Raw genomic sequence first — 26269 nt, 5'->3', positions numbered from 1 at the left:
AATTTGAAAATTTATTTCGATGTAATAACTAAATATTGAAGTCAGTAAATGTTTGAACATAATTTGAGTTTACTATACGGTCATTATCTCATATTATTTTGTTCTAGAAATTTAAACGGTTGCTACAGAAAATTACAAAAAGGGATTTCCATTCCATCACCTCTGTTTTGAACATTTGAATATACTTACTACTGCTACACAGCGCTCCTGTGTATCCCGCTGCACATGTACATTTGAATCCATGCACCTGTTTCACACAGGTTGAGGCCTGATGTCATGGAGAACTTTCACAACTCCCTATTTAAAAAATATTATCTTTATTAAAAAACCTTATAATTTCATAAATTTACCCTGAAAATGTTAATAAAAATGTTCGTACAATCTATTAATCTGGAGCGTCCACTATAGAAACTGATGTAAATGTACTACCTGAAATAGTCTAACAATTTAATGATTTACTGTTAGATAGTACTCTTGGGAACATTAGTAGCTAATTCGCCTTGTTTTAGTTATCATTTATATAATATGTTAGGTCGAAAAACACAGAACTAAACAAAAAACTAAAATTAGCACCTAAGCAGTGATAATTTAATTGTTTACGGCTACAAATGTTATTAGTGTAAGTTCATAATAAGCGCTACCTTTCCAAAAGTATACAAAATTAAGAATACTATCAAGATACAATCTTTGTCAGGTATACGTGTATATAAAACAGCAACGAAATGACACAAGAAAATAAATCAACATAAAACGGTATTTATATGATCATCAATAATCTAAAAATGGTCATGCCTCGCAAATGTCAAGCTCTAAATTACCGAGAGTTAAGGAGTCTTTGATTATATTTAACAGCAACAGTTAACTATCTGTTAGCAACATCGAATTTCTTACAGAACATTTTTTTGAAGCCATTTGCCTTAGACAGATGAATAAAAACTGAGCAACTTAGTATTGATAATGCATCCACTTCTAAAGTACGAATGATGTGAAAGTTGCATTCGTGCATTTGTCTTTACACTACTTGTAAAAAAATCAATGATAAAGAAGGTAAATAAAGGCAACAGCAGTATACCGCTGTTCGAAATTCATAAATCGATTGAGAAAAAAAACAAATCCGGGAAAATGGACTAGAGATGGATGGTAACAATTGTATTGATTTTTCTTAAATGATATCATATATCTTACATAACAACTTGTTTAGGTAAAAGGTTGTGGTTCAACATATCATGGAGTATTGATTATAATTTAGAGAGGGTAAAGACAACATACCACACATCTGAACGTCACAATTTTCAAACCCATTATTCAGGGTTCCTATGTAGCACCAAGGTTCTCCAAAGCCGTTTGGATTTCTACAATAGGTATGGTTTTCATGATATGACACAAGCTGAGAATTCACTGTTTGCCAATTCAAACATGGATGATTTAAACTTGAAGTGTGTACTGTTCCAACATAAGACGACCCGTTGTTATTTGTATTGTAGCAATCAACATCTGAAATATAAATTTTGATATGTCAGTAGTTGTCGGTGTTTAATCCATTTAGGAATTAGTCGTTGATTCAAGATAGGTTATAATCACTGCAATGAATAAGGTTGTCATTAATGTTAGAGTTAGGCATAACTAAGGTTGCTATGGTTGGAGTAAGGATTATGTTAGGGTGAGTTTTAGGGTATATGTTAAGGTTACTTGTATGTTAGGGCTTGTGTAAGGTTGAGAGTATTGTTTAATTCCAAAAACATTTCAATAGAAGTACCAATGAAGACAATTTTCAAAGGTTTCACTAAGGTGTTAAATTGAAATAATTGTTATATTTCAGAATAGATATATTCGATGCATCAATAATAATTCATGGATCGTATATAAATTTACGGACTCTATGATCAACATCAACTCATGTCATTTATTTTTATACGTCTTTTGCAATTTTGAATTTTACAGACTTCACTCGTATAAAATATACAGTTTTCCTTGTGTTAATGTGTGGAGTTTAGTAATAGAAAATAATTATCCCAACAAACATGCTTTAAATAGCATTGAAACAAGTTTCTGGTAATTATAATGATACGAGATTATTAAATAAATGCATGCATATGTACTAAAATGTGTCCTTTTTGCATGTTGTTTTGCATTTATTACAAATCCGTAGCGTATAATCAACCAAACAAAATTCGTTCAGTGATTTTTGATCGAAGGCCATGACTGCTAATTAACAGTCGGTTTTCGGTGCCAAAATTAACGATCGCTATCATAACAAACAATCAACAGGAAATCATAGCTCAATGTGAAATTAAGAGAGATGATAGAGCGATATTTATTTATTTTTTTTCAAATTTTCCATGTGTTACCCTTTGTTAATTAAACTTTGCACCTCGCACTTGCGCTTTTCAGTTGTCGTATTTCTAACTGATATATCATGATTAATGTTAATGCATACGAGAAAGCCGTTGGCGAATTGCAGGAAGACAATAATTGCGGGAAGACAATAATCAAATGACAGAAATCTACTGTACTAATCCTTGTCTTCCCGTACGCTAAATTAATATAAATTTGGATGAAAATAAAAGGATTTGTTTTAAATATGTCAACTCGGTGAACATTAACTAATCGATTACTCGTTAGATTTACCGAGCGATACTCGAGTACTCGCTCGGGAAAAACATTTACAAAATTGAAACACAAAATTATACCCTGTTTACGTATTATGTGTCGTTGTCGTATGGACGTAAAAACCCTCAACATTATTACTTAGGACTAGAAAATAGTCCCAAAATTTTTATACCTTAATTAATAGCTCATTTACTACATGCACTAATTATGTAAACGGCAATAGTCTAATCAATTAAATAATAAACATCTATAGGATAATGTTTACTCAAACATTTAATGATCAACAAAGGGGTGATGATTAGAACTTACTGGTGCCTTTGACCATTCTCTGAGGTTCGACACAGGGTGCCAGGAATTTGTTCTATCTAGAAATATTATCTATTCAACTTTTTCTCGACTTTGTTACGTAACTAACAGTCCTGCTGATGCAAATATTTGCTCTGACGGTACAGAGGTGGTGGAATGACTCAGACACGATTAGCCAAAAGTGTAAGCCTTGGAGGAAAGTTGTTCTTGTTCATAGCTTACATCGGTTTGGGGAAATTTTAAATGACAACTAAAAGCAAACATTCGAAGCGTATTTTATTTTGATTAATTTCCCGGGAGACGCTCTTAATAAAAAAATGTTCCTTAAGAAAGCAACGACATTCTAACAGAAACCGATTAGTCGAGTTTCATTTTGGTATTCGATACTCGGTACTACCGAACGATACTCGAGTACTCGAGTACTCATTGGCATCCCTATTTTTTTTAATCGAAAGGATAAGTACAAGTGGTTGTAAATTTTTTCCGATAAATTTGAAGGATCAGAATGTCGAAATATTGCGGTGGATTAATTTTTTCGTATTTATTTTTGTGATTTTATTTTTAAAAGTAATTCAATTTTCCGAATTTCTGAATGGCTGGAATTTTTCTTCTTTTTTGTCTGAGCAAAATATTGTTATTTTTCCAATGTATAATAGCTTTAAATTTGAATATGAGGATATGTGGTATGATTGGTTTTTTGTCTTTTTGCGAGTTATATTAGATTTGTGTACTCGTTGAGGGTTTGAAACTTTCCTATATGCAATATTTGGTTTAGAACCTTATTGTCAAGAGTTACATAATTTTTTCGAAATGCGGATAGGAGGCAACAAATTGATTTCTTTATTTAGTATAATCATACGTCTACTGAAACTATCTGCGTTAGAAAGCATTAGTATATATTCCTCTCTAAGTTTGCTAATCTTAATATTCAACGTACCACAAACTGGAATGTTACAGAAATCAAATTGAAAGCCAGATCCTTTATAACACCACGGCTTCTTAAATCCATTAGGGTTCCTACAAAATGCATTGTTTTCATCGTAGGGTACGTATGGTGATGAAACGGTTCTCCAATTCATGCAAGTTTGATTATTAATTGCAGTGTTTACTGTTCCAATGTAGGTGGTGCCATTGTTGTCTTTGTTATAACAATCAACATCATTCTATAATATAATGGAAATGTAAAATTAAAATTATTTACTAAATTTACAACGTTTCTTTTACTTTTGTCTATTTCGTTGATGAACTGAAATGAGTAAATGATACATTTTGGTTGTAAATGTTCAGGCATTATGTACCTATATAAAAACTTAAATATTTACGAGTCAGGGTAGACCCTATTTGACTTATCTGGCTATTTCCAAAATGCACAACTTTAAAGAATATATAAAAAAGGAATAAATGGATGAAACACATTATATAGTACAGATGAATGAACAAATTATTATCCTGTAAAAATTTATCAGTAAACATTTGATTGCATGAGAACATTGACTTACTCCACCACTGTGAGGGTCTAACCATATGGGGTTCGTCTTGAAACCTCATTCAAAGAAATTCAATGTTCCAAATGAGTAAAGAGTAATACTCCACGACTTCGTACCTTATTTGGCCTTTAAACGCTTTTGATTCGATATCCACTTACGAGGGTTTTTTTGCAGACGAAATGCACATCAGGTGCACAAAATTAAACAGCTCGTACCTATCCTAATTTTTCTTAGACATAAGAAAATTAATGAAGATCTGCGCCATGATATGTCCTTAGTGGGTATTGAAATCCGTGCAAAAATTAATGGATATTTAGAAGGCCTTAAACAGAAGCAAATAAAATGGCTATGTGGAAAACATGCATGATGATCCAGATATTAAGCCTATAGATATTGTGTCAAATAAGCTAGGAAGAACAAAAATATAATTTTTGAAATCAAAAGCGACTATTCATTCACCAATCCAAACAACAGTCACATGACAGTGCCGGGTTTGTAAAAAATTGATTCAATAGTATTAGAGCTGGTGCATGAAATCAACAAAATCAAACAGTATGTTATATTTCCCAATTAGTACAGGTCGAGTAAAAATTCAGAATGGTTGGTATGGTTCAGATTACGTTCGAGTAGTATAAGTAAAATAAAGACAAATTCAGAATCGTCGAGTAAAAATCAGTAGTCGGATACAAAAAATGCCCGTGTAAGACTTTTGCTGGTTTATGGTGTTTCTTCCATCAAATTGAATCCTAAAAGGATTGGCCAAAAAATGAGTCTTCGTACAAAATATGGAAGGGCGGACGGACTGACATATGTGTACCATAAGTTCCGTCTTCGACGGTCGAATGAAATGTTTGTATATTGTGACATTGAAATTACCAATTAACACAGGCATATGTATCTGGTCTAGATTCTAAAAGCTGGGAATTATGAACCTATCCGAATAATGTCCTCATATCTGCATCCACTATTTAAACACCAAATGAAATAAAAATTCAGTAGACAACGAAAAACTCCATAATTTTAAATGTTTGAAATATCCTAAAGATATGGCATTAGCTACGATTTAGACAAATAACTAAATTACGATTCTTTTTGTTTTAAGCGGAATTTTGAAATAATGTTTCGTTATAAGCAGTCAATATTCAGCACAAATTTGTAAATTTATGCTAAACAATACATGTTGTATTATTGACTTGCAAGTCAATAATTTAAATTCAATTGAATTCGTATTCATGCGACTTTCAATTAATTTCCTTAATTGGAGATGGGTAACGCATGTACTATAGGCATAAGCATGAAGCTATTTAGCTATTTTAAACGGGCAAAAATGTCAACATTGAAAGTGATACAAGGGTGAACTATTTCATTGACTGATTTGATCCACAAAAATCAGTGTTATACAGGTAAAAACGATGATCCACATATGTTTCAATCTATAACATGAAAATAGACAGACCTATAAAATCATATTGCAACTGCGCGATATCTATTTATATCTATATTTATGTTTATATCAGGTTGAAGGGCATCTCCATGATTAATTAGATGACGTCTAGACTAAAACACGAAATATTTGGTCCATGCATTGTTAATTGTTTATTTTAGACTTTTTTGGGGGTTAGATATACGTTTGACTATGTTATAACTCAAGTATAAAAATTTAAGTCAAATTAGAAAACATGCATTTGACAACTAATGCCCCTTTAAACATAATGAAGGCAATAAATAACATTATATGTGAAACGTTACAATATCATTTACTTCCTTTTGACTGGAGACTGGTTCTCTTAATAATAAAAACTTATAAAAAACAGTGATAAATATTGAAAAATGCTACAAGCATAGTTGACATAGGTGTCAATTGTTTGTTTTTTTTCGATGTAGACAATATTCTGTGTTTTTTTTTTTTTTTTGCTTTTTTGCTTTCAAAAACTCTAGCATATTAAAAGCTAACACTTATAAAGCACATATGTACCTCACTAAAATAGTCTACAAAAAAAAAGAAATGAAAAACAGCCAAATCTGGTCAGTTCCGGTATCAAGAAAATCAGCCCTGGTGAGCTCTATATATCTTGCTATCACATATACATTTAGATAGTAAATTGCGCAGTAAAAATATAATCATGACATGCATATAGAGGCAATATATCAAAATATGAATTTTATTATCAGTATTTATCGAACTTCTAGGTTCGGTTCATCGATTCTTTTTATTTTTGTAATGATTTTTGTCTATCTCCTTGTTTATGTGTATCTTCTCTCTGGTCCTCCTTTCTTTCGGGTAATTGATTACGCACCTCTCATCACTGAGTATGTTTTTAAACACAAACAAGATTTTATGGTTAAGTAGTTGTCTACAATTTATCGATATTTCATACATTTACTTACCTATTTTACTCTCATGGTGTTCAATATATTCCCTTCAAACAGGAATAGACTCAGTAACTTTACAATAAACATTTCCTTGTTTATATGGTAATCTACCAATATCAATAATTGACAAGTTCAACAGTTATCTATGATATGTTGTTAGAAAAATAAAACACTCATTGACAAGGGATCTCTAATCTTATCTGAACAACGTATTCAATATTTTCATTTTGTAAAAAAACTAAAATAAATCATTTTGGCAATATGTATATTCATATTGTGTTTTGAACTCCAATTAGGGTAAAAGCTTCATCATGCATAGAAATTTGATTGGTCGTTTCTTGTTAAGCCTTCGTCGGCAATAGTGTTACAGACATATCCATGACAATCTTTGACCTTTGATCAAGTATAACTGTTCGTTTTCATGTTCATGGTGTTTCAGATTTCCAAACCTGTTGTTTCCCAGCTACATGATAAGGGAGCAACCATTTAACTTCAGGGGGGTTATAATTTTTTGTCTGAGTCAGAATTTAGTTTTTTTTTTGTTTTTCGACACTATCAATCATTTTTTTTTTCTTCAAAATTTAACACTTTAACATTGTTTAAGGTATGGGAAAATCTGGATTCAGAAATTATTTTTTTTTATCATCTGCTTGACCACAATATGTTTTTTCATCAAATTGAGGATCAGAATATTTTTTTTAGGAAAAAACCATAAAAGCTACCCCCTCCTTATCTCCTTGAAATTACATGGTCGTTCCTTAATGGGTTTTCCAGAAAAATGCTTATATCATTACCACTTGGTCAGCACTTATGCTGTAGACTTTTATTCCTTGGGGATATATAATGTCTCGAGTAAGCTCGATCGATGCATGTATTATGTGTGAGGTTTGAATTTATTTTTAATTGACACTTTGTAGTTTGTAAGTAAGTAAAGTTCGCCAGTGGTAAAGGTAGACACGTCATTTCAAAACCATCTCGTAAGAGTCGAACAAACATGTCTATCAAATCTTTGTTCATAATTATTTAAAAATGAAGCAAAAGGGAACAATCAAGAAGAAAAGTAAAACCAATATTTCACTGTTTTTATCTAATTTTTGTCGGTGAATCTCTAATAAGATGGTATCAGAAGTCCATTACTAGAGTCAAGTAATGCACTTCTGATGGTATCCAATATTTTCTGTATTGTTTAAGCATATGTTATAGGCCATATGTCTCTGGTTTATGTCTCTAGTTTGGCCAATCATGCAAATCATATGAATGCATGATAAAGATTTAAGGACGAATAACTTGTGTTTCGGGAATTAGCTCAGCAGATATGTTCGGGGCTATAAGTTTTGGAAGACTTTTCAGTGGAAAATGTTGGTTGGTTGATTGATTGTTATTATGTCAAGTTGTAATTATTGATAGCGAAATCAACATTTGATTAAATTCCCTCTTGGTATCATATTCCTATCGGAACATCGGGTACCAGTTCCGTCCCACCTCTTTAATCCTGTTCAAATGTTCTCAAATTATCTAAAGCTGGTATGATAAGGGTTTGAATATAGGGTATCAGTTTTGTCCAACAATTTTATCATTTTCAGATTCTTTTCTTCTCCCAAAACTATTCTTAGCCCCTTTTTGCTGATGGCTTTAATCCCCAAAAGAAAACCCTTTTCAAGGCGTTATTTTAAATTATGGAGTAGTTTATATTTTAAAACGTTAAGTTTTCATTTTCATTAAAGTTACAAACCTTACATACACACTTCAAATATACTCTACTGTGTCTTATATATAGTCCCGGTTCCGTCCCACCCCTAAAGAAAACATACTGATTTAACATAGAGGGTGGGACGAAACCGGGGTTATATATAAGACACCTAATATATAAATAATCCCGGTTTCGTCCCACCCTCTATGTTAAATGTAATAAATGTCCAAAGGGGTGGGACGAAACCGGGATTATAAATATGACACTTATCTTATCTATATATAAATGCAGCCATTTCACAAACGCCTTAATGGCCACAGGAGTGACCTCACAAAAAAACCGTATATTCCTGTCAGCCAACACTTCAGGTTACCAGATCACAATCTGAAAGATTTTGATCACATGAAGATCCTTGTGATCGAACAGGATTGTACATGGCAAAATAGGCAAAGAGAGAATCGGGAGAAGTTTTGGATAAAAACACTGGGTGTCCTCCATCCAGATGGAATCAAAAGAAAGAAAAAATTAAATTTACAGTCTAATGTTTATATTATGATATTCAGGATTTTGGATTAAAATCAATCGACCAAAACTTACCTGTATTATTACTGATCTATGTTTACACCTTATACATTATATATCAGTATTGTTAAAACTTTTAACACTGAGGAAGGCCATTTGTTGAGCCGAAATATTTGCAATTATTGTATAATTTATATCATCTGTTCAGTTTTTCCATCTTTGTGCGATGATATTCAACACTTTTTAGTGTTTTGTTTTCCATCTATTTATCGGTATTGTTACACAATCTTTTAGACTCATATAATTTTCCCTGTTTGTGTAGTATTGTCAATTTTGATGATCCAATACCTATTAAGTTTACTGGTTGGTAGATTCTTATAGACTCTATATATATATATATATATATATATAATCCCGGTTTCGTCTCACCCTCTATGTTAAATGTATTAAATTTCATTTGGGATGGGACGCAACCGGGATTATATATATGACACTTATCTTATCTATATATATATATATAATCCCGGTTTCGTCCCACTCTCTATGTTAAATGTATTAAATTTCATTTGGGATGGGACGCAACCGGGATTATATATATGACACTTATCTTATCTATATCTATATCTATAATCCCGGTTTCGTCCCACTCTCTCTGTTAACTGTATTAAATTTCATTTGGGGTGGGACGCAACCGGAATTATATACGACACTAATCTATGTATATATTTTCCCGGTTTCCTCCCACATCTGACAATCGTTGAATTTTTTTTTTATCCATCCTTTTATAATTTATACAACAGTTTTCCCCGGGGGGGGAGGGGGGGGGGGGTTACTGACTATCCTATCGGGTATAACTGTGCCGACAGCACTTGTCAAATCATACCCTGTTCTAACCAGAAATATTGAAAAACATACCCTCTTCTAGACACGCTCAGAAAATGTATACCCTGTTCTAGACCGTATAAAATAGATGCTATTCTAGACCCGGGTTCTAGACTGTATCTTAAACAGTTAAATAAGCGATCCTGTTCTAGACAAATACTTTGTTTAAAAAAAGAACCTGTTCTCACCAGCAGGGCATGAAAAAGCGACCCTGTTCTATCCAGCAGGACATGAAAAGGGACCCTGTTCTAACCAGCAGGGCATGGAAAAGCGAACCTGTTTTGCGGCACACTCGTACCACTAAAAATATAGGAAGTAACCCCCCGGGCAGTTTTCTAATTTCCATTTTTTATAATATGTATAATTTTGCTTTTTTTAAGGAATCCACAAGAAAAAAGAGCAAAAGGAGAAGCAACCCTAGGCCTTACACAAAGAACAATTTCATACCACTAGCATCATCTGAAAATATTATATTATATATAGCTGGGACTATTATACTATATTAGTATAATAGTCCCAGAGTATAGTAATATCAAAAAAAAAATTTAATATTTCACATTTACATAACATGTTGTATTTTAAAAAAGTTTCGTTCCACGTGGGACGAAACCATGATTATGCCGGACTGGCTAAATATTTATGTTAAAAAATGCATTTTTATATTTTGAATTTGGACCAAAGCGCATGCATCACTAAGAGAGTTAAAATTTCTGTGTATTGACCTTTTAATTTCATAATAACTGAGTTCAAATATATAAATATTCATGTTTTTTATTACTTTTTTGTCATACTAACCTGGGACTATTATACTAGTTCGTATAATAGTCCCTGTACTAACGTCATTTTTTTTAGGCAGTGGCTATTTGGCGGCTCCGGCAAAATAGCGATTTATATAGAGTTTTGCTATTTTGCCGGTCTTATTTCAGATTTTTAATCAGACTATATGAAATACAGTCTGATTACAAAAAATAAATACTGAAACCATTTATGCACAAATGATATATATGTGGCTAGATGTCAAAAACCTTATACTATAGTCTTCGCTTTGCCTCAAGTTCAGCCAGAGACATATATACATATGTCTCTGGTTCAGCATGTCCAGGATGGTTCATTCACTTAGAAAATCACACTGCCAATTTTTTAACCAATGACATGCAATGAATTACTTTAGTTTAGACAGAGACATATAGACAATATGTCTCTGGTTTCGATAATTTCTAAGTATCCTATAACATATTTTTGAATGAGATCTTCCGAGCATGTTATTATTGGTTTCCCTCCCCTTTACTAGTATTCCCCTGCATTTCGAGGCAATATGTCTAGATCATGTAACATGTTGACTTGGACCATTTATTCGCTTCTCAGATAAACATACAATGATGGCATTTCGCCCAACAGACGAAGAAGTGTTGGACGATGTTCCAAGCATATCAAAATCGTCAAGTACATGTAGCACTACCAGTGGCAGTGAAACAGATTTAATTTGTTCCGGAGATCATGGAGAATATTTGTCTTCGTTTCCAACTAAAACATCCTGTTGGAACATTCATTGTCTCGAATCCCTTGGAATCTTTTACAATACAACCTACCACCCATCCCCTTTAGATATCTTAAGCATTGTTAATGAAGAACTAGAAATTTTTGGACCCTTGACTGATGATCAAAAAATTTTGGTGGAAAAAATACAGAAATCTGTAATATTAAACACAAGCATGTTCGATGAGGACATACATTTTAAGACAAAACTTGTTCAGAAAAAGAAAAAAAATGCAGCCATGTTCTTACCTGATCTTGAACAGAATATGAAGAACTTGAGCAAGTAAATATTAAAATTCAAGCGACTGCATAGTCCAAATATGATGTCTTGAAAGGCTATTTTATTATATTGCTTTGACGCCTTACTGCGTCCAAGAAGGCAGCAAAGTAAAAAATGAAATAGCATATCAAGACGTCATAATTATTTGGACAAGCGACTGCATAGACAGAACTCCAAACCATTTACAATTGATGGGGTCGTACCATGATATTTAAAAAAAAAAGATTTCTGTTAGAAAGCACGCTGTATATTGTACACACTCAGCTGAACATGTAAGATTATATGTATCGTATAACATGTATAAAACAACCAAATTGAATTAAAGTTATAATTCCCTTTTTAATAGCAAAAATAACCTTGTTATTAAATTCTTTCATGCCATGCTCTATGCTGATTTTAACATTGGAAGGCATTATATTTGTCAATATCTTTATACCAAGCGTAAGCAAGGTGTAAAATGTTGACAGATATAATGCCTACCCATGTTAGAATTAGGTAAGAGCATAGTATGATAGACATGATAGAATTATTTTGATTCTAACATGAAAATTTTGAACTTTTTTTACTGCAAAGCGGACCTATAATACACGTTCAGAAGGCAGCGCATTTTGAATAAATGAACCAAAAAATGTTATAGAAAATCAACAATCTAACAATTAAAAAGTGAACAGATACATTAAAACTTACTTTTAAAATGATTTTATTTAATTTCCAAGCTAGCAACACCAAACCAAATATCCATTTTGATCTCCGGTGTTGTTCAAAATTCAACTGACGTTGCAATTTCAATTGTGACGTCAATCACATGCATCCCATGTTTTTATTGGAATTAGAAGATGGCTTTGTTTCCAAAGCGAAAGAAGAACGTCATTTATTAGAATTAAAATTTATTTTAAGAACTAGTTTACACAAAACTATGCAATTTGAACGATTTAAACAAAACTGTCAAATTCATTAGGTCTCAGTCACATCCTTTGGTTTTGTCCTTGAGAAAGTGCCCAGATTAATTTTCTTCAATGGAGATCCCAAATAAACAGTCAGGGATATAACTCTATATATATAGGGTTATTACAGAAAATAACTTGCATGTGTTATTACAGATACTTTCATGAGTTGTCTACTCTTTAATCCTTAAATTTTCTAAATCTGTAATAACATATGTTTGTTATTTGTAAAATAAATCATACATTATTTGATTTATAGTGGGCTCTAGGGAACTCTGGAAACTTTGCACAGAAACTAAATGCATAGCCTTGATAGATATAAACTAATTTTTGAATTAAATTAATACATTTTTCATTAACCATGGTAAATCAATGAGACGAGGCTTTTAAGGGATAAACTTAGCTGTAATAACAAGGCTTAGTAATTAAAGGCATGTAACTTGTTATATGAGACACTTGGGAATTACTGGGAAACTTGCGCAGAACCTCATTACATGCTCTGATTATTATTTCTTACAATAAATTAAAATTCATTGTAATTAAGCATGATGAATGTCTGAGCAAATACTTAGGAGTGATGTAGAAATGCTGTAATAACACCCTTCAGTTATTATAGGCATATTTTTTCTGTAATAACATAGGTGTACTATGCATGATTGGCAAACTATGAACTGTTATATCTTTCTATAGTTAAGTATACATAAAGACAATAGTAATATCAATAGAACTTGTATACATTTTAACAAAACTAATGATGTATGTTGTCCCTTTGAAACATGTAACATACATATTTTATCACAGTTCTTTGATTTTTTAGTCCACAATAACAAATGTATGTTATTTTTCTCTAACAACCCTATAGAGTTATATCCTTGACTGATAAACTGAAAAATACCATAACTAAAAAATGTAAAGCAGACTGCAAAACACTACTTAGAAAACCAAAGACTGCGTACACAATTTTAACACAGAAAACCAAAGACTGAGTACACAATTTAACACAGAAAACCAAAGACTGAGTACACAATTTTAACACAGAAAACCAAAGACTGAGAACACAATTTTAACACAGAAAACCAAAGACTGAGTACACAATTTTAACACAGAAAACCAAAGACTGAGTACACAATTTTAACACAGAAAACCAAAGACTGAGTACACAATTTTAACACGGAAAACCAAAGACTGAGTACACAATTTTAACACAGAAAACCAAAGACTGAGTACACAATTTTAACACAGAAAACCAAAGACTGAGTACACAATTTTAACCCCAGCATTTCAAAATTGATATCTACAGTAGTCTGCATTGCATACTGTTAAAGTATATTTGACAAATGGTATTTGGGACCAACAAAAAGAGGATGCAAGGGGTAAATATGTCAATATGTCCTGCTCTCTTAACTGTTCTTGTAAATACACCCCCAAACTTAGTATACGAACACATCATGGGATGGAGGTGTGTCATACACCGCCCAAGGTTGTTTAACTTTAAGTAAACCACGTCTGAATCATTTCCAAGCACATCCAGTTCATAACTACATGAACTATTGTAATATTGATCTTAGGTTGACCAAAGTTAGTTTGATATGTATATTACTGATTACAGTGATCCATGCCTTGGGACTGTGAAAAATTTCCTGCTCAAAGTGCAGCTTATGATTTCCTGCCAGGGTTCATATTTATATGGGATAAGACAGACTGGTGCTCCAGGAGACATGATTGTTGACATTTTGAAAGAGTTTTGTTTAATGTGTGATATTGTTCCTATGTAAGTGTTTGTACAATTAGAATATATATTATATAAAGATAAGATGTGTTATGACTGGCAATGAAACAATTCTCGTCCAGAGACCAAATCATGTAAAAGTTAACAAATACATCACTGTACAGCCTTCAACAATGATCAAAAGTAACCCATAATGCAAAGTAAGCTATTATGTCAACTTTAAAATTGTACCATAGAACTTTGAGGTTGGCTAAACTTGGTATTTCGATGCATTTTTGAATGAGACTTGTGTTACCATGGTTACATGCAAAAATCAAGTCACTTTAATGGTAAAGTTGACCTCTACATTTGGTTAATTTTGAATTGAATGGTCTAAACAATCAGAGTACAGACATGCATCATGTACATGTAAATAAAAGAGGGATGAAAGATACCAGAGGGACAGTCAAACTCATAGATCGAAAATAAACTGATAACGCCATGGCCAAAAATAAAAAGACAAAAAGACAAATAATAGTACAGATGACACAACATAGAAAACCAAAGACTAAGCAACACGAACCCCACCAAAAACTGGGGGTGCTCTCAGGTGCTCCGGAAGGGTAAGCAGATCCTGCTCCACATGTGGCACCCGTCATGTTGCTTAAATAAGTTTGATTTTGCATTTGACTCATTAAAAGTTTTCCTCTTTATTTTCAGACAAAAATATGACCTCAATTAGCCAATTAATGTTAGCAAAATATATTTGACATAAATTAAAAAATTGTAAAAGTTGACTTCTGCAGGTCAATAAGTTACCAAAATATACCAATTTTAAGGCCCATGTTCTAACACATAAAGGTCAAGCATCTAAATGAATAAAAAAAATGCAGACAATGTTTATTTATAATCAATTATATTCTTATGATAATCACCAAAAATGGAGATAAAAAAATTGTGTGAAAAAAAGCTTTATATCAGATCATAAAGATCACTCGAGTGCTTGTGAACTCTCAAAAAAGTTGTTTTTGTCGTAGGTAATGTGTTTTCATCCATTTTTACAAAACCATACTGATAAATACATGTACATATAGACCTAAACAAAATTTTCATTTTCTTCCTTAGACATTTCCAAAATTGATTTTTTAGCTCACCTGGCCCAAAAGAGCCAGGTGAGCTTTTCTCATCACTTAGCGTCCGTTGTCGTCGTCGGTTAACTTTTACAAAATTCTTCTCCTCTGAAACTACTGGGCCAAATAAAACCAAACTTGGCTTTAATCATCCTTAGAGTATTTAGTTAAAAAAATATATCCCATGACCCCGCCCATCAACCAAGATGGCTTCCATGGCTAAAAATAGAACATGGGGTAAAATGCAGTTTTTTGGCTTATATCTCTGAACCTAAAGCATTTAGAACAAATCTGAACAAGTAAAAATGTTCATTAGGTCAATATTTATCTGCCCTGAAATTTTCAGATGCATCAGACCACTCCTTGATGGGTTGCTGCCCCTGAATTGGTAATTTTAGGGAAATTTTGCAGTTTTTGGATATTATCGTGAATATTATAATAGATAGAGATAAAATGTAAATAGCAAAAGTGTTCAGCAAATTAAGATCTACAAATAAGTTATAATGCCAAAATTGTCAATTGACCCCCATAAGGAGTTATTGCCCTTTAAAGTCAATTTTTCACAATTTTTCGTAAATTTTTGTAATCTTTTTCAAAAATCTTCTCTGAATTACTGGGCTTAATCATCCTTAGGGTATCTAGTTTTGAAAATGTATCGGATGAACCTGCCCATCAACCAAGATGGCCACCATGGCTAAAAATAGAACATATGGGATAAAATGCAGTTTGGCTTATATCTCTGAAACTAAAGCTTTAAGAGCAATCTGACAGGAGTAAAAATGTTCATCAGGTCTAGATCTATCTACCCTGAAATTTTCAGATGCATCAGACAACCTGTTGTTGGGTTGCTGCCCCTGAATTGGTAATTTTACGGAAATTTTGCAGTTTTTGGTTATTAAAGTGAATATTATAATAGATAGAGATAAACTGTAAACAGCAAAATTGTTCAGCAGAGGAAGCTCTACAAATAAGTCAAACATGATCGAAATTGTCAAATGACCCCTTCAGGAGGTATTGCCCTTTAAGGTCAATTTTTCACAACTTTTTGTAAATTTTTATAATCTTTTCATTGCTTTTACAAAAATCTTCTCCACTTAATCTACTGGGCCAAATAGAATTAAATTAAGCCACAGTTTTTAATAGGGTGTCTTGATTGAAACATATATCCGATGACCCTGTCATTCAACCAACATGGCCACCATGGCTAAAAATTGAACATAAGGGTTTACTATACATGCTATAGAAGTCTATGGGAAAATTGTAAAAAAACAATTTCAAATGGTCACAACTTGAAAACTAATTTAAATAATGATGGGTCTTCAGTTGCTATTGTAAGACTACAATAGCATGAATAGGATGACCTGCTTTAAATTTAACTACTGGGCCCAATTAAACCAAACTTGGCCTCAATCATTATTAGGGTATCTAATACTATTTATTATGATTTTAACCTTATTTTACATGACATAGGCTCTTGAGAGCCTCTAGGTTTTGATCATGATGCTTTTTTAAATTTTATACTTCTGTAAGTTACAGAGACTAAAAAGACTGAGCTCTGACTGCTAAACATGCTAAATGCTAAATGTGTAGACAAATATTAGGATGAAATTTGAAAAAAAGGCAGGACAGGAGTTTTGGGTAAAAAAAAAGGCAGGATGAGCAACTTGGCAAAAAAAAAAGGCAGGATGACAATTTATGTAAAAAAAATCAGGATAAACTAATAAAAAAAAGGCAGGACCGAATAGAGAGAAAAATAAAAAGGCAGGACAGAGATTACAACTAAAAAAAAATGCAGGACAAAATTTTTCATCCTAGCCCCCCCATAAAAATCAAATGGTAGCTCCCTAAGCAAAGTCTGCTTCATATTCACCACCGGTTGTAAAACCTGCCGCTTTTTACCAAATTTAACTGTTCAGAAACTTCTATTTCCACCAGATGTATTCTTTTGATTTTTTGGTAGAATAAATGAACATGTATACTGTGGATACATTTATTTATGTGGATTGCGGAAAACTTGCCTTTTCATGGATATGTGATTTCATGGTTTTGCCAAAGTCTGCATACAACCTAATAGTAAATTTGTAATTCGTTGAACATTTAAATTCGTGGTTCACCTCTACCCACGAAAATTGGTATCCAACAAATAATAATGAATCCACAGTATATATATTTCAATATAAGATCGAAAAACCATCGAAACTTACTTGAAGAATATCACTGATGAGGGTGAAATTCTCAAATTTTTGCCACATGCAGTCCTGGCTTAGTTAAAAGTAAAATCACAAAAATACAGAACTCTGAGGAAAATTCAAAACGGAAAGTCCCTAATCAAATGGCAAAATCAAAAGCTCAAACACATCAAACGAATGGATAACAACTGTCATTTTCCTGACTTGGTACAGGCATTTTCTTATGTAAAAAATGGTGGATTAAACCTGGTTTTATAGCTAGCTAAACCTCTCACTTGTATGACAGTCGCATCAAATTCCATTATATTGACAATGATGTGTGAACAAAACAAACAGACATAATAGGTAAAAATGTCAAAAATAGGGGTACAGCAGTCTACATTGTGTTATAATCTTAATATTGACTTGAAGTATTCTTATATTTCAGTCCGGGTTCAGCCAAAAAATGTAGCATGAATATTCATAATGTGAATGTGAAATCTTCATCAGATGTTGTCCTTGTTCCCATGATGTATCGTCTAAATGCATTTGATAAAGAGACAGCATGTATAGTGACATTTGTTGAGGTATGTTTTATAACTGTGTATTTTATGTGTTTTAGGGAACGACCATTTAACTTCAAGGTGAGGGTTATGGTTTTTTCCTTAAAAAATATTCTGATCCCCAATTTGATAAAAAAAAATATTCTGTTCAAGCAGATGACAAAATAAAAATATTCTGAATGCAGATTCCCCCCATACCTTATAGCATGTATCATGTGTATAGTGTTAAATTTTGAAAAAAATAATTTGATTGATAGTGTCGAAAAACTCAATAAATTTGTTCGCACGTTGTGCGAAAAAACTATTCTGACTCAGAAAAAAAAACATAATCCCCCTTTGAAGTTAAATGGTTGCTCCCTCAGTGGGTCAAAAAGACATTTCTCTGGATATGAAAATTTGTGGATTACTGTTTCAAATAAATATACATTTTTATTTAGTAGATAAATAAGTAGTTTAATCATGTGTAAAGGTTGTTAATGAGTGTCTTGATGGGTTGTCTTAATTTCTGTATTCTTTAATTTTTTAGGACATCTTTAAAAATAACGCTTATTCTGGGCCATTATTCTTTATTGTGTAAACCCCATCCAGACCCTCACTAATTATGTGTATTAATGCACATTAATAATCACATGTACTATAAAACAATCATTGATGTTACTATTTGAAATAGGATAATGAATTATATTTACACACAAAAGCTACAGGTGACCGAGTCAGGTGCTCATGAGCCTCTTGTTTATAGTTTTGTCTATTGCTCAGATACATAAAGGAGCCTCTTCATGTGGTTTTTTATTATGTGATTACTTGGCCATTTTTATAGTGATTTTTTGATTACCAGACCAAATAGTTGATTATTATTCAATTATTTGATAATCTAGGACTGTATTTTTGATTATTTGATTATTTTGTTTAAAGAAATAATTAATGATTATGCGTGATTATATTGGCAAAACATTTGTGTTTATGTGATAACTTAGACACCCCCATGAGGGACCACATAAAGAGCAAAAGGTCAATCTATTTTGTGTATGGAATGATGTTATGTGTTTAAACATTGTATGCGTTTGAATTTTTTGGCAGTGTCATTTGACCTTGACCTAATTTTATGATTCATTTATTTGTTACATCTGTATCTCAGATACTTTAATTAGTGGGTCAACTATATGTGGTGTATAAATGTATGATTATTTTAAGGTCAAGTTATTACAATAAATAGGTCAGGTCTCAGATTTTCCTTTAATTTTGCATTCAGCTGTGTTTTATTAAACTTGAACTGACAATTGAAATAAATAATGCATTTATGTCTTATATTCTGAAATATTATTGAATATATTCTCTTAGGGAACGACCATTTAACTTCACAGGGGGATATGTTTTTTTTCTAAAAAAATATTCTGATCCCCAATTTGATGACAAAAAAATAATCTGGTCCAGCAGATGACCAAAAAAAATATTCTGAATCCAGATTTCCCCCATACCTTATAGTGTTAAATATTGAAAAAAAAAATTTGATTGATAGTGTTGAAATACTAATAAAATAAGTTTGCGTTTTGCACGATTTTGTTTTCAAACTCATACAAAAAACCATAATCCCCCCCTTGAAGTTAAATGGTTGCTCCCTTAAGTAAGTAAGTGTTTTTGCAATGGAAATTTGACCTTTGCCACATAGAAGTTGACTAATTGGAAAATGGAATTTTTGTCTTTCCCTTTAATAACTGATGAACTGTTTAATCAGAGCTTTCCAAATTTTGATATGTTGTTTGATAAAACGAAGGACAAGTTTGATATTGACAATTTTCACTATCAGTGTATAATTGTTCAGGAGTTATGGTCCTGGATAGATTTGATTGGCAAATCACATGACACTAATACATGTAATGAAAACCTGATTTACTGTCATTCTGACAACTCTTCGTCTTTTCTATTCTTGTATTATTGTAGTAATACACCATTATTTAAGACGTTTTGACCACTGGCCTTCTTCAGTTTCTTTATTTTCCTTAACTATACATGATATATATACATTTTACTTTCACAATCATCATGATGTTATAGATTTAATTCCTTGGTAATGTTATGACTTCACAATAATTTGACGTCACAATAACATGATGTCATAATATCTTTTTATGAATGAAAGTCATTTTTAGTATATGAAATTAGATGAATTAAAGTCATTCTTTTTTATGTTTATACCACATGGCCTAATTGTATTAAATTCTTGTATTCACAAGGTATTTAAAAAAACCTTGCCGGCAGAAATGGTACGATTGCAGTCAGTTCGAGCTCAACAGAAAACAAGAAAAACTAGGTCAACTCCAGATGGAAGTGAAAGTGAAAGTGATGTTAAACCTGAACCATCAATATATCAAGATGTTCCTCCTAGATTCCTTGGACAACATGGGGGTGACCTTTTGATACATAAAGATATTTATGGTGGTAATCTGAGCAAGGGTAGAATGTTCCGATACCTTCCAGGAGTGATTTGCATAGGAACAAGGGTAAGGATCACTAAGAATCCCCCCCACCCCCCGAGGGAAGGCATTTTTTTTTTAATATTATGTGGGTGGTTGTATTTGAAATACCAAAATGCAAAGGGAGTTTTGTTCTAATTTATTTTTATTTCTGTGGGTGGGGGGGGGGGGGGGGGTTAAAAAAAGTGACTTCCTGGGGGGGACTTGAGGATGTTCGCTCTTCTTGTTTTTGATTTTTTGCCAGATATTTGGAATCCTCTGGTTTTATCCATGTTTTTCCATTAAGAAATTTTGTCCACTAACCCCTACTTTTCTTTTCATAATTTCATTACATATAGTTTAAAAAGCCATATTTGAAAATCTTATAAAATCCTTGTTATTTTTTCAATGTTTTTGAAAGAAAAAAGGTGCCAATGTTAAATGTATGAAAAATCTTGAGAGAATCGTTTCCCGCCAAATTTTCAATGGCTTACATATCTCGAAAACAAGCACACGGACCCTTCATTTTTTTCTGCTTTTTTATTTCCTTCATTTATATACTATCAATTTATGACAGTCTTTCAAAAAGCTTGTTATTTTGAAACAGAGTAGCGAACATCCTTAAATTGTACAAAGATTATAATTTTTTTTTATTATTAGTCCTTACAGAGGGTGGTAAAGGGGGGTGCTTGCACGGAAAAAACGTGAAATAAGACATAATTTAAAGTTGAACAAGAAATAATTTCTGTCATGAATGTTGCACGAAAAATAAAGACTTTGATGTGAACCTGTTGTGACTGAATCACTGTCTTTTTGTATATATAAACTCTCTGTTTTACTTGTTATTCCCGATTTTGTATACACATTTATGATATAAATGGTTTACGGCTTTTAAAAAAGTATTTCTTGACGATCCCTGCCAATTGTTTGAATTTTATTTGAAAACTATGATACCGAGCACGCAAAATAAGCATTTGATAATCAGGATGAAGGTAAAATTAAATAAGTAGAACACGTTGAACGAGGCACCTGTCTTGCACGACTGAACGTCAAATAAAAAAGTAAAAACACGTTGAACGTGAAATAAAAAACGGCGATCACGTTGCACAAAAATAACCCTTTACCACCCTCCTTACATAGTTGTCATAACAGTATAATATTCACTAGGGGTAAAACATCAGCACTATAAACAACCGGTTGTAAAATCAATATAAATTCAAGCAACTATGAATTATTTCTATTTCAATAGGACAAACACAGCAGTTCTTTTGGATCGAAACGCTGTAGTTGAAAGCAAATATTTGCTTTGCTGTAAATATACACACTGTCTATTGATATTGAAGTAAAATACAACAAAACACTGAATTAGTGTTATGATTAAACGATTTACCACAACACACTTAAACAGGGTTGGACGAAGTTAAATGATTTATTTTTATTTAAGAAAATATGCTTTCAATGAATTCTTATCACCTTTTGTTTATGTTTTCATGTTTTCACGACTATCAGTTTCACATTCGTGTACTTTCCTGTAGAATGTTTACATTCTTTTGTCATTGTTCAATGACGTCATTTACACCGATTGCCTTTGCGTAACTGATACATAAAAAGCATACAATATAGGAGTATGATTGGAACAGTCCAAAAAGCTCATGAAGTTGTTGATCAGCTGACATACTGTATATTGGTATTTTATCACGGAACTTAGGCTTGTGTTACAATTATGCTGGAATTCCTCTAGCTTTTACAATAGTTTTAACTTTGGGCAGTGTTTACAATTATGCTGAATTTTAGCTATTGTTTACTGTAGCACTTAACTTTGGTTGGTGTTTACAATTGTGCTGAATTTTAGCTAGTGTTTACACTTAGTACTGTAATTTAGCCAGTCTTTACAAACTATACTGAATTTTATCTAGTGTTAACAATTATGCTCAATTTTACCAAGGGTTTATGTAATTTTCAAGAAAAGAGATAACAATAAAAGATAACAATAAAAGATAACAGTAAAAGAGATGCAAGTCATGAATTTTAATTTAGTGAAATGCAAAAAGAATCAGGTGAGCAGCACAGGCTCTTGTGTGCCTCTAGTTTAAAATATTTTTAAAATAGATAAATGAAATAGAGAATGGACATGGGAAATGTGTCAAAGAGACAACAACCTGACCAAAGTTTAGAAGACAACCCAAGGCAACCAATCGGTCTATGATGAAGCAGGAAATTCCACACCTGGAGCCAGGCTTCAGCTGGCCCCTAAACAATAATGTATACTAGTGATAACTAGTTCAGCGAAATGGATGCCACACCGACATGACTGAACTCGGAAACATACAACTGAATCAAAATTTTAAAAAACTCACACAAGTCTAATAAAGGCTAGATGTTCCTAGGCGCCAAAATGCGGCGGGGTTAAACATATTTTGTGAGATCACAACCCTCTCCTGTACCTCATGCCAATGTGAAATAAACAAGCACACAGCAAAATGCACAACCAATTTGTATTTTGAATGACTATTGCTATATCTTGTTGTTTTGTCTGTTTTAGGTTATATTTACACTCCTGAAAATAGCAGGTACACATTTGAGAGAAATAATGACAATGTCTAAATTTGACACAATCAAGACCAGTAGTAAAGCTACCATCTATTATTCAGAGCCAAGAGACTTGTTGAAGAAAGAAGATAGAGACATCTTAGTGGAGACATTTGTAAGACTTAATAATATTGATGTATAGGTGTCATCAAATTATTTTTGTCTCATGAAAAATGCAACATGAATATATATTACATGTTTGAAAAACATGATTTTCAAATGTTCCATGTCTAAAAAGCAAATCTCATGACCATCTTTTTCTACACATTTCTGGGTAATATAGCTGTTCAATCAATTGTTTAGCTATTCCATTATATTAGTTGATCAATTTAGTTCTCAACCAAGCTCTACCAGTAATATGGTAATACTATCCATCCATCTGTAGATATTGTACAGAAAATGAAATTTTTTAAATGAAATATTTATTTTGTATATATTATCATGATTATATAGATATTTTATTGAATGAGCTGAATTTAAATTTAAATGTGCAATATATAGTGCTGTCTTCAGTGTGGTACCCTAATAGACAATTGACCTTTATAGGAAAACAATATTTCATAACATCCCAGGCTCTTCAGTAAAATTTATGATGAAGCTGGGAATACATGTGACTCTAAACCAAATGGAATAACATCCTGTTTATTCAGATTTTTGGCAATATTTTTATTTTCATGAAAATTGCGACAGAATAGATTTTGCAGATTAAAACTCACATTTTAAACATTGAAAGCAATATACACATATATGTATATATGAATTTAAATGCAGCAGTTCCTAAAATACTTATTATTATTTAATTGTATCTTTTTCCATTTTATTTCATGTTGAAATAATTTTTTTTAAGAACATTGTGATTCTTTGAAAGTTAGTGATGTCATTACAGTGTTTGATGCATAAAACTGTAATTCTTTGTGTATGATATTTAGATATGACGTCAAATAAATAAAAAAAGATTTTTGTTTTGTTTAACATAAAAGTTCTAAATTGTAATGCTATATATATGTATACTGTTTAGAATACCAATGAGGTTGTAATAAATTTGTATTTTGAACTACCTTTCAGTTAAAATGATGTGGTATTATAGAGTCATTTTTTTAGTCCTGAAAAAAAGAAATGTCGGGTAAAAGTCCATGAGGCAGCTTCCTACAACATACCCATAAATATCTAATGGTAAACATTTAATCTTCAAAAAAAGATAAAAAGCTAAAAAAACATCAGCCCCAAAAAACACCTTTAAGTGCCAAAATTGACTGGCTTGTATGCTTGAATGGAGAGAAACAGTCTAAGTGGAAAAACAGACACTGACGATTTTTAATTCATTGTCTAAAACTGCTTAATGTTTACAGAAGGCATCTTCGAATTAATTGGTTTTTTTTTTTCATTTTCTCTGGGCTTTACAAATTGTATGGGCACTTGTTAATCATTGAAAACAGTCTGTTGACAACACCTGTGATATTGTTTAATTGCGAATGATTGGCGTGTTCTCTTCATATAATTCATTTACATCTTAAATAGATCTTTAATAGAAGCCTAAAAAATGTAGTCCACTTTTTATACGTCCGTTTACGGGACTTATTATGGTATACCGTATAGGTCCGTGTATATTTGCGTCCATTTGTTTTTCATTTTGAAATATCAAAAACAAAAAACAAAAAACGAGAGTGTTTTCATTTTTCTTTTTTGATTTCTCAAAAACCAAAACGAAAAACAAAAGTGTTTTCATTTTTCGTTTTTGATTTCTCTAAAACCAAAACGGAAAACGAAAGTGTTTTCATTTTTGTTTTTGATTTCTCTAAAACCAAAATGAAAATCTAAAGTGTTTCCGTTTTTGGTTTTTGATTTCACTAAACAAGAATTTTGTATCTAATTTTAATTATTTCTCGTTTTATAATGTACAATGTTTTCCTTTCTTGTTTCACAGTCATTGATAGTAAATAATGCCAATGTAAACACCCCGGTGTTCTTTCAACATAATGTAGACAAAATAGACCGCCTGACTTATGAATTGAACTACGGTGATAAATGAATCAAAGCCTTTCAAATTACCTTGTTTATATCTTTAATAAAAAATAAATTATTATATTTAAATATCAAACGAATCATAAATTTAAATTGTACAATATAATATTATATAAAGATGGTACAAATAAATAGATTGATTACAACATCACATTAACAAGGGAGGTTACTACTTTTTAAAACTTATAAGAAAACTACTCCGGTCGTTAAAGTATATACATGTATGCACAGTCACTGTGGTTATCAGATCTTTAATCGATTTAATTTAAATTTATTATGGAAGATAATGTCGACGGATGCAAAAGACTTTATCAATCTGAACAAATTTAGAAAGGTTGATCTCAGATGATTAGAATTCATAACCAAGGTCCATTATACGAACATTCAGGACGATAATGTGTTTTGCTTGATCAATTGATTGAAAAACAAATTTCCGCAATTTCACAATTCAAACCGGGATTAGCATTCAATCGTTTTGCCATTCGGAGCCTACTCGGTATTAGTTTTGCTTATTTTTGAAAGCTATATGGTGACCTTAACTAGAGCCTGGGTGTGGATGGGAGTTTACGGAATAGAGAATAGTGGGCAAAAAATATGAATAATAGAGACAATGGACCAAGAAATAAAAAAAAAATAGAATAATGAGGTGTTAAAATATAAAGAGAACAGAATAATTGGCAAAAAGTATATAGAAATAAAGAGTAGAGAAAAATGGCCTGAAACACTGATTAAAGAATAGAGAAAATCGGCATAGAATATCAAAGAATACAGAAATGAAGAACCCCGTATCCAGACCATTATCCTAGTTGCCTAAACCAACGTTATTTTGTCTCCGGTAGATTGTTATTGGTTATCATACGTTTTCTTTTATTTCTATGCCTATCAATTAAGACATGAGCTTTCATAATTTGCCAGCTTATTACATTATAAAAAAAGACTAAGCCTAACATCACTCTGGGTTTTTTCTCAAGTGGACCTCAGCTACCTACCCTACCACACCATTACC

At 32.0% G+C, this 26269-nt stretch overlaps 1 protein-coding gene across 1 annotated transcript; it reads left to right on the top strand.

Moving 5' to 3' along the window:
* The first annotated feature begins 11175 nt into the window (after nt 1-11175).
* Nucleotides 11176-24298, top strand: LOC127711012 (uncharacterized). The gene is made up of 5 exons (XM_052216951.1): nt 11176-11689; nt 14240-14401; nt 18085-18223; nt 20434-20700; nt 23195-24298. Exons 1-5 carry the CDS (start codon nt 11247-11249, stop codon nt 23381-23383), a joined length of 1200 nt encoding a protein of 399 aa, XP_052072911.1. The 5' UTR covers nt 11176-11246; the 3' UTR covers nt 23384-24298.
* The last annotated feature ends 1971 nt before the right edge of the window (nt 24299-26269 follow it).

The sequence above is a fragment of the Mytilus californianus genome, unplaced genomic scaffold, assembly GCF_021869535.1.
Source record: "Mytilus californianus isolate M0D057914Y unplaced genomic scaffold, xbMytCali1.0.p SCAF_8, whole genome shotgun sequence".
In the NCBI taxonomy this organism is placed as follows: domain Eukaryota; kingdom Metazoa; phylum Mollusca; class Bivalvia; order Mytilida; family Mytilidae; genus Mytilus; species Mytilus californianus.
The sequence above is the reverse complement of the archived record's forward strand: the minus strand, read 5'-3'. Positions and strand labels throughout refer to the sequence as shown.